Below are 10,129 nucleotides of genomic sequence, written 5' to 3' on the forward strand. Positions count from 1 at the left end.
ATATATTTATGCCTATATGCCAATTGTTCTTTATGTAGAACCATAAAGGAATTGCATGCATTTTTTTATTTTATTTAATTTTTGAGGTTAGAATTGAAAGGGTTGCGCCAATAAACAGCATGTGATACTTCAAAGGCCACAGTTTAAAGTATTTATATGTATGTGTGTATGCACTATAACTAAATTTGTAAGCTCTTGTAAGTGTGAGTTAATACTTACCTGCATTAATGTCTGCAACAAGCTTCTTCATTTATTTCCTAACAAATTGCACTTGAACTGCAATGTAAGGCAGCTTTGCTTGAGATTCCATATTTTCATTTAAAGTCTAATTTTACAACTATTTTACGAATTATTTTAGCACTAAGTTCTATGATTATGATTAATGAGCAATGTGAATGCTTAACGCTAGTGAAATGCAAAACTAAATTCGCACAGCGATAATTGCTTATTAACAGCGCCGCGCTCAAAACGCATGGCGCTGAGCGCGCGCTGGCCAACGCGTTACTTCATGGCGCGCGCGTTTCATCGCCGACTGTTCAACATCTGCAGGTAGTATTCGCAGTTGGTGCAGTAGACGGCGGGCGCGATGATGTGACGCTTTCGACACAGATTGCACTCCACCGCTTTGGCGGATGCCTTGACAATGGCGTTGTTGTAAACGCGTGTCGGTATGGCCGTCACATTGACGCTGCTGTCCAACAGCACTGGCGGCGGCAGACCGTTCTGTTGCGAGGCAGCGGAGCTATTATTGGCTGTGGCGGCGCTGAGACCCAACGGTTTTGGTGGTAATGCTGCTGACATATTACTGGCGTTGCTGTTGTGATTGTTGCTGCCGTTGCAGAGCGAGTCCGTTTCGCCTTTCGTGCCGGGCTCGAAACTGACCTTCTTCTGGTGCGATGCCTTCGTGTGCGGCGGCTGTGCGTTGGCTAGCGCGACGGCGGCATTTTGCGGCACGGGGAAGTAGGGTGAGGGCGTCCCATTGGTAAGGTGTGTGGCTGTGTTGGGTGAGGGGTAGGGATGCTGAGGTTTCGGCATATTGTTGAGGGAAGGCGGTGGGAATTGTTCGCTGCCATAGCCGTGTGGCAGGGGTACACGCTGGTAGGGTGATGGTAGCGGTACGGTGTCCAAACCTGGCACGCCGGGATAGTAGCCGTTGCTGGTTGGCAATTGTTGCTGTTGGTGTTGTTGCAAGAGCTGCTGGTGCTTCTGTAGTTGCACGGAGTAGCTTTGCTGTTGATGGTTGGCGTGTGAGCGCGGTATGCTCACGTAACTGGATTGTGCATCCAAGTGTTGCTGTTGTTGTTGTTGCTGCTGCTGTTGTTGAGCTGCTAACATCTGCATATGTTGCTGCGTGGCAACATTAGCGATGCCGCTCATGCTCGTGCGCGCGGCAAGCAACGCGTGATTGTTGTTGCTGCTGTTGTTGTTGGCATGCATGCGCTCTTCGTACAGTGCGTGTTGCTGATGCGCTGACGTCAACTGCGTTGCATACTGTGGCTGTGGCTGCTGTTGCTGTTGTTGTTGTTGCTGGTGCTGCATGCGATAGATGTCCTGCATGGGCGTGTACACTTGTCCCGCTGGCATATATGGCATAGCGGATTGTTGCTGTTGGCGCTGCTCCTGCTGCTGCTGTTGTTGAATTTGCTGCTGCTGTTGGCGCAGCGCTTCGAGCTGTGGGCGTTGCACTTGCACGTAGCGTTGCATATCTTGACCCTGCAGCGGCGAGGGGCGGCGATCGTTGCCCAACATTGGCGACGGCTGCGCCAATGGTAGCGACGCCGACAGTTGTTGTTGCGCATGATGTTGTTGTGGTTGATGCTGTTGCTGTTGTTGTTGCACCGCTGGTGGCAGTGGTTGCACAATGCGCGATGGCGCTTCCGTCGGCAAGCGTATCATATTTTGCTGTTGTTGTTGTATGAGGTGCGCGGTTACCTTCTCGTTGGGATTTTGCGCCGTGCGCAAAACACGCTCCAAAATCGGATTCGGTATGAAGTCGTCGTCCTCCTCATTGTCTGCCGTCGCCACAAGTATGACTTGATCGCAGAATGAAACGCTCTTCTTCTTGACGCGCTTCGGCAACGCGGTGGCTGCGGCCGCGCTGCTCTGTTGCGCGCCTTGCTGTGGTTGTTGCAGCTGTTGTTGTTGCTGTTGCGCCACCTGCGCATTGCTCAGCGTTTGCTGCACCATTGTGTTGAGCATCTCAACTTCGCGCAGTTCTTCGGCGATTTGCGATTGTGGCACTTCGTATTTGGGCTTTGGCAGCACCTGGTGTGGAGGCAGACGTTGCAAGCGCTGCGGCGCGCAATCCACTTCATCCGATTCGCTCTTGTGCGCGAGCGGCGCTGGCGGTAGCCCATTCATTTGTGTACGTATCGTGGGCTTGCTGCCAGGGTTAAGCAACTCTTGTGACGAGTATGAACGTAGCGGTGGTTGTTCACCTGCACTGGTTGCTTTCGTTTGTTCGAAACGGTTCGCCAATTCTCGTACGCCATTGGACGACTGCTGCGTCAGCTGTACGATTGGCGAGTCTGTGGTAGCACGCTGTTGGGCATTTCTGAGATCGGTTTGCTTGGCCTGTAACTCTTTCAGCCAATTTGTGGGTTCACAAGTGGGTGTTGCCTGCTCTTTGCGCAACTTCATGAGCTGGTGACGCTGCTGCAATTGTGCCAAAATGCTGGTGGTGCCCTCAAGCGTCTCCATGCTGCGCTGCTGTTTATTTGCTTCGAGTACTTGCAGTTGGCTGATCTGGTGGTTCAGCGGCTCAAGATCGATCTCCGGCGGTGGTGGTGGGAAATCCTCGCTGGCTTGACGCGAATGGCAGACCGATTGCGGGGGGCTCGGGTATGGCGGTAGTTCGAGTGGTGCATCGGCTGTATTACTGCCAGCGTTGGTGTTAACGTTGCCGTTAGCAGTACCGTTGGCGTTGCCTGTTGGTACATCGACTTCATCTCGACCCAAATCGACTGGTGTGGCGCTATAACCGTTATAGTGTTGATATTGTGGCACACCATTTGTTGTCTGATACAAGCTGTCCTTCAGCGGACTCTGTTCGTTGTGCACCTGCGCGCACGTTGTGATAATGGTCTGGCATGAGTCTTCGCTGATGGACGTGTTGGAGCTCATAACCGAAACATTGGAGAGATTCGCTTCGTGATGGAAATGTTGCAACACCGCAGCGTCTTGCTGTTGTTGTAGTGCCAGCTGTTGCTGCAATTGCTGTGGTGTTAGCGCTGAGCTTGTGCGCATGGGCGGTGGTGGCGCTACCTTAGCGACCACAGTCAATTGACGTCCGCTACCGTGGAAGCTCTTACGCATCAATTTGCTGCGCTCTAAATTCGGATTTGCATTATTCGAGTCACGATAGTCGAAGTGACCCTCGGAAATATAGCCGCTCATGCCATTCTTGCCATTCAAACCGACTGAGCTGTCGTCCACTGAAGTGGCGAGCGGTGCGGGCGCCTCCTTCTGATTGGCGGCATCATCGCCAGCTTCGGTCAAATCAGGCATAGAGCGGTTTTTTCGTCTTATGAGTCCACCCATTAAGAGTTTGCGTCGTATCTTATGCTGCTTTTTGCCATTTTTATCTTTCTCCTTCTTCTCATCCTTGTCCTCTTTGTGCTTCTTCAGCGTATCCTTGGCGTTTACCAACAAAGTTTCCGTCAATGAGAACTCACGCGTCAGCTTATTGCGATCTTCACTGCGACTGCGCTTCTCCTTCTCCGATTTACTGCTACTACGGCCGAAGATTGAGCGACTCTCACGCTCCGGCTTCGCAACAACAGGTGCGGCTGGCTCGTACTCGATGGCATTGTCATCGTTGCCCACAGCGGCTGCTAGTGCCTTCAGTGGACTCTTCTTTTTCGGCAGCGTTGCATAGATCTCGATGCTTTTGTTGGCTGCAGCGGTTGCCGCATTGGCGGCATTTGCATTTGCCGGGGTCGGCAGCTTATCCAAAGTCTTATCCTTGCTATTTTGACGCACATGTTTCACGCTGCTGTTGCTGCCCTCACGCATATGCTTCATCTCTGGCATGGCATCCATATCGGCGCCCTTCTCTACCAATATGCGACGATGTAAGCTGCGTGCACGCATTACGCATGTGTTGTGTTTCATGCGTGCGAATGTCATGGTGTGTGGATTGCTGTAGGGCGCATCCATGGCGGCGCGTGCACGTCCGGCAGCGGCATTACAGAGTACCAATGCGGTCTCCAAATCGTGTGACTCCTCGACGAGACGCGATTTCTCCAATAGCTGATCGGCCTCGTGACACAGCTTTTCGCAATCACCCGAGAGTATAGTTGAAGCGGCAGCTTCGGGTATCTTCGCCAGTTGTGGATTCAAATGATGTTTCGGTGGATACGAATCAGTTGAGCTCAACGAAAACGAATCATAACCGGGATCGTATGGTAAACCATTGCGTGTCGGACTTTGTGGCACTGCGGGTGGATTACGTTTGCCCACCATATAGAGATAGGGATTATCTAGCGTGGTGGATGAGGCAGAGCTTGCGCTATTGCGGTCACCCGACCAGTTGCCCGAATCGCGACGTCTCGGTTGATTCAAATGATCTGGCATAGTCAGACCATCACTGGGCGGTGATGAGCCATTCGAAGAGCCACCGCTAACATGTCCCGACTCAGCGCTTTGACTGCGTTGTAGCTGCAGATGATATTTGCGCACCATCTGCGCATTAAGTACTTTGCCGATCTTGTGTGCCAATATATCGCCATCCTTCTCATCGGCTGTTTGGGTATTCGTAACATTACCGTTATTGTTGGCGAAGATCTTATCCTGCACAACGCTCAAATTCTGATATTGCTGTGCATTCAGCACGTGCTCCACCGTCTTGCGGCGTATATAAGCATCTGTTTCATCATTGGTGGTGTTGTTGCCGGTATTTGTGTTGTTGTTCTTGGTTGCAACCACAGCAGCACCAGCAAAGATGTTCTTTTGTATAACACTCAAATTCTGATAGTCGTTGGGCGAGCGTAATGGTGTTGGTGTGATGGCACGACGTGTATTGCCCAGGTTCGGTTTATCCGGCGTGATGGGGCTCGGCGTTATGGCGCGACGTACAAGCGTGGATTGTGTGGTCTCCGGCGCGAATTGTGTGCCGCCCGAAGGTGGCTGTGGCACAGCGTAGAGCAGCAACAGCGGTTGATAGCGACCGCGACTGCATTTGTCGACGACGCCTTCCCAGTTGGGACCGACCTAAGAAGTAGTTACTTTTAGTTAGATTATCGGCTTATGTAGCAAATGTGTCACACTTACCTCCTTGACATTTGCATCATCGAAGTACACCCAAACCTTGAGTTTGGTGTGGAAGAAGAAGGTTGTATAGTGTTTACCGTAATACGAGACAATGCCGACCAACTCATGTTGCACGTTTTGTGCCCAACGATGTTCGGCGACTTGATGGAAGACGTCCGACAGACGTAAACTGGTGCCGATGGCCTTGAGTACAGCATGTACTTGATCGGCGGCAGGACGTTCCGAGTCCCACACGATGCCAATCGAAACGACATCCGGTCGATTGAGCAACGCACGACAGATGCCGATCTTAGCGCCACAAGCATTCTAGAAAATGACGAGAAACGGGTTTAGCAAATGCGAATATTTGGTAATATGACGGGGGAAGCAATTTATTAGGCGCCACTTACCGGACAATCTCTGATGTCACCCATATTACCGGCGGCGCGCAGCAGCTGACCAAATGTGAGTTGCTGGTGATTTTGCACTGCCAAGCTATTTTGTGAGGTCAACGCTGATGCCGAGACATAGTGTACCATCTGAAAAGGAAACAGTAACAAAAACAAATTAATTAAAAATCAGAAGTTGCAACCAAATTTGTGCATGTTTTGTTTTTAGTTTACTATAACTGCGTATAATTAGAAAAGCATCAGCATAAACTATCGGTTTTCAATTAAAAATTTCGGCAAAAATAATTTTTCATGTCCGAACTGAAAATGGTGTGACCCAAGAGTTGCGTGGGTTCATTCAGGGCTCAAAAGTGAATAAGCGTCAGCTCAGCAAGCTTTGCTGCTGTAAACTTTATAGTTTACGTGCAATCAAACTCGAGCTGTTGAACTGTGAATGAGCTTAAGCCGTACTTAACGCGGTGATTGTTCGACAAATTCAAAAGCCGTTGAGTCGCTTGACCAAAAATGGACGGTGGACTACTTGACCGCTAGGGGTGAGTATTTTAGCATTGCTGTTGCTATTGCTTTGGCATGAATAATGCTGTGTTCACACCGGAAAAGGACGCCCACTGATTAAGCGCGCGGCTGACTATCCAAAGTCGGCAGTCAATGTGGCGACTGAGGGCGTAGTTGTGCTGGCTATTGTTGTGGCAGCACGTGTTAGAGTGCTTTAAATCGCTACTAATGGACATTTAAGTTAATCCACTTGACTAAGTGTACACAGTGTCTTTAGTAACTAAGCAGTTGTAGGCAAACTAGTTGTGGAGATTGCGAACTGGAGCAGCTGAAGGCATTAAAAATCTACTTAATTAGATGAAACACATGGTGAAAAATTATGAAACAGCTGTTTTCAAGCGACTTATGGGCTCATATACCCTACTCTAGTTAAACTTTCTCAAAGACCTTGAAAAAAAATATCAATGTGGGAGTTCAGAAATTCTCAAAGTTTGTGCATCTTACTCGGTGTTTCTATAATAGCTTATTTGGTATAAATTATATCGAGTCAAATTCAATATTGCATTACCTTAATGATACAAATGCTCGTGTCTTAGACTTTAAACCAGTACTGAAGAGTTCGCTAGTTGTTCGACCGAGGTTTCTAGTTTTTTGGGTGATGTCATTAGCTTTTTAAATTTTTAGTGGATCATAAACCGCTAACAAATTCTAGATGAGAACTTATTTCGATTCGGAGATTAGTAGTAGGTTAGGTTATATAGTACATATATTCCTGACCAAAAATATGTATGGAATGTATGAAAAAGCCAGAGAGAAGAAAGGCTGGTTATCTCACCGCTTTCAATTCTATTATAATAAGGCCTTTCGTAAATATTCGCGGAAGGTCATATAGTTCGGAATTATCAGATCATTGGAACTCATTTGAATAAATAAAATTTTAACTTTATTAACGTTCTATTACCACCAAGTACGAGACCCTGAATGTTCCCTCGATGTGACATGCAATTTTTAAAAAAATTTTAATGTCAATGACCCAGTCTTTGTTTTTAGGATCTACGAAACCCCTTAGTCTTACTGAAAAAATATATGGTTCTTGCTTTTTATGCCCTACTATATATTTTTATTGCTGTACCCATAGTTTTTCAACACAGTGTTGTAAGGCAATAGTTGATAAATGATAGCGACAATACTCTGTTACCACTTGAGTTAAGCTGTTTATTGTTTTTCCCTAGCAATTATGGGGCGTGTGTATGTTTTGCTTATTAACTTTATTGTTATTTTTTGAGATTTATTCCCTCCACTTCTAATGATGGCGAATGGGTGTGGGTCGCGCTGTCTTGCCAACTTGTTGAAGTGCTAAAGAGTGAAGTAAATTACAGTATATTCAAGCCACAAAACAAAAACAATATGACAAATAAAGTAAAAATAACAAAAGAAATATATACATATGTATGTATATGTGCTCGCGTTCAATATGATCACGATCAAATGGCAAGCTCAGGGCCATTTCTTGCAATTTGCTTTCATTTTCACTTGGCATTTTGCGCTGGAAAGCAAGCGGCGAGCTAAATCTATTTTGTCATGCTTCCTGATTGGGCAATGAGTGGAACTAATACTGTTGGCACAATCAGATCAAGAACAGCTAAGGCAGAGATTGGCAGTGTGGGCGATTAAGTAAACTATGGTAAGCATTAAAGCGATTATGAATGCTTACATGAGATCATTTTATCATATTTACTAATGCTATGCTTTATACATACATATGTTATATATGTATATATTTATATTCATGTATAATATTGGCAAATGTATGTAAAAAGTACTTTTAACCAATTTAGTTTTGCTTTATATGGGAAATCTATATCAATTTGGAGCTATATAAGGAATTTATTTAAGCCTAGCTTAAATTTAGCTAATCTAATTGACCACAGTTGGTGGTTTTGACATGCAAACAAACTGTTATCGAAATTTAGAAAAACATTTGAGAAAAAAATTATGCCATAATATTTATGTCATGACATTTATGACTTACCAGTTATATTTCTGGTATTACATGACAAATTAAAAAACAATTTCACTTAAAATTTGGAAAAAAATGTTTCATAATATTTGTATCATGATATTTATGTCTGACCAATTATTACACAGTACTTATGGTATGCCATAAGAATTTAAAAAATAACTTCGCATCAAAACATTTATGTCACACCGTTTACTACATAATATATGGTAGGACATAAGAAATTTAGAACAATTTTGCATCAAAGTTAAAAAAAATGGAGTAAAAATTGTCTCACAATACTTATGTCATAAAATTTCTGTCTTGTCAATTATTGCGTAAGGCTTATAATATAATATAAGAATTAGAAAATGTTTCGTAAAGTATTATCTCATGATATACATATGTATGCCATGATATCTATGGCGTACCAGTTGTTGCATAACAACTATGGTATGACATAAAAATAGGAAAAATTGCAAAACATTGATTATTATGGCATACCTATATTTTTTACATTTTAATTTTAGAGTATTCACTTACATATGTATACAACTATTTTAATTATTTATCAAGATTCTAAAAGCTAAGCAGCTACTAGCTGCAATAAACAGCTTAGCATTTAAATAAATAAACTGTTAGTATTTCTTCGATTTGCTTTTACAATAAATTCCTTTTTTCATTTAAAAGTGATGTATTTTCATTGGAGGCTTAGATCAACCAATCATACCCGCACCTACGTAATTAATATCGTATTCTCCTCTTATAAAGATTTATGCAAAAAATTAATTAAAAATCTAAAATGAAAAACAAAATCTGCGCACAGCACCCCAGTACCGCTACATATAACACTACTTCCAATATAAGTAGACATTCAATAATAGAGCGCCATGTAGAAAATTTTAAGACTTTTGAATTGGTCTAAAGCTGGTAACGTTTCCACTAGTTGTTAATAGATTCCATTTTTGGTCTGATAATTTCGTACAATACTTTTAAATTGTGTATATTGTAATAAAATAACAGTAAATATTTTCATAAGTGAACTAGTCCGCAACTAGTTACTATGGCACCAGTTGAAAAAATATTAAAAGTGATGAAATTAGAATATTTTTCTAATATCCATATGTATACGAACTATAATGAGTGGGTATATTTTCTTCGATCATAGAAATTTATCTAATTGTCAGATTTTATTAGCCAATTATTTGAAGCAAAATTAGACTAGAGCAAAAATAGTAATCTTTTAGCAGTTAAATATTCAAATATAATTAAATATGGTATATCTGTTATTTATGTCATAACATTTTTTATATTTCAAAATTTTTGTCATGATATTTTCATTCGTCATTCAAAAAGTTAAAATAATCTGCGCGTTTTAAGAAAACTAAATATTCAAATATCAGATCTCATAGCAAAGCATTGCTCACTCGTCTAAAGAGTCTACTAACCGCTTCAGTAAATCATTTATTTTTTTTTACTTTGTTATTGCTTTTGTAAATTGTCCTTCAACACAAAATTAATGCCTTCTTAGCCACAAATAAGTATATATGTAATTATGTGTTCAGCTTCTCAATATAAGAAAAAGTGGCGCGTAAATATCAATGATTTGTACAAAGTCTGCTCTGACCGTCAAGCTGGCGATTTTCACATGTCTCAACGCAATTCTCAGTCAACTTCATTTAGCGCTCATGCATATTTATGTATTCATTCACAATTCAATGGAGTGGTTAATTGTGGCAATTGTAAAAAAAAATTAAATTTATCTATAAAAAAATAATATTTAGAACAAACGCGCAGGTGCTTTGCCAGCTGGTTGACAACAGTGCGAACTGAACTGGTTCTCAAAGACTGCAGTGTGTCTGATAACTTGAACTTTTAGCGTTATTTATGTATATTGAATTAAAGCGTTCACATTTTTGATGTTTTTTTTTTTTGATTTTATAATTTGTTTCTTTAATTTTAATTTTTCGTGTTG

The 10,129-nt window shown here is 43.0% G+C and overlaps 1 protein-coding gene across 3 annotated transcripts in view; it reads right to left on the reverse strand.

Annotated features, from left to right (window-relative positions):
- Positions 1-215: 215 nt before the first annotated feature.
- LOC108976157 overlaps positions 216-10,129 on the reverse strand; it is a 151,438-nt gene continuing 141,524 nt past the window's right edge. For all 3 annotated transcript variants that reach the window (XM_018945090.1, XM_018945091.1, XM_018945088.1), the window contains 3 exons: positions 5,661-5,789; positions 5,272-5,577; positions 216-5,211 (listed from right to left, as the gene is read on the reverse strand). In XM_018945090.1, the coding sequence (XP_018800635.1) occupies positions 523-5,211; positions 5,272-5,577; positions 5,661-5,789 (5,124 nt within the window). In that variant the 3' untranslated portion in view covers positions 216-522. The remainder of the gene's footprint in view (positions 5,212-5,271; positions 5,578-5,660; positions 5,790-10,129) is intronic.

The sequence above is a fragment of the Bactrocera latifrons genome, unplaced genomic scaffold (genome assembly GCF_001853355.1).
Source record: "Bactrocera latifrons isolate USDA-ARS-PBARC rearing strain unplaced genomic scaffold, ASM185335v1 scaffold_73, whole genome shotgun sequence".
NCBI lineage: Eukaryota > Metazoa > Arthropoda > Insecta > Diptera > Tephritidae > Bactrocera > Bactrocera latifrons.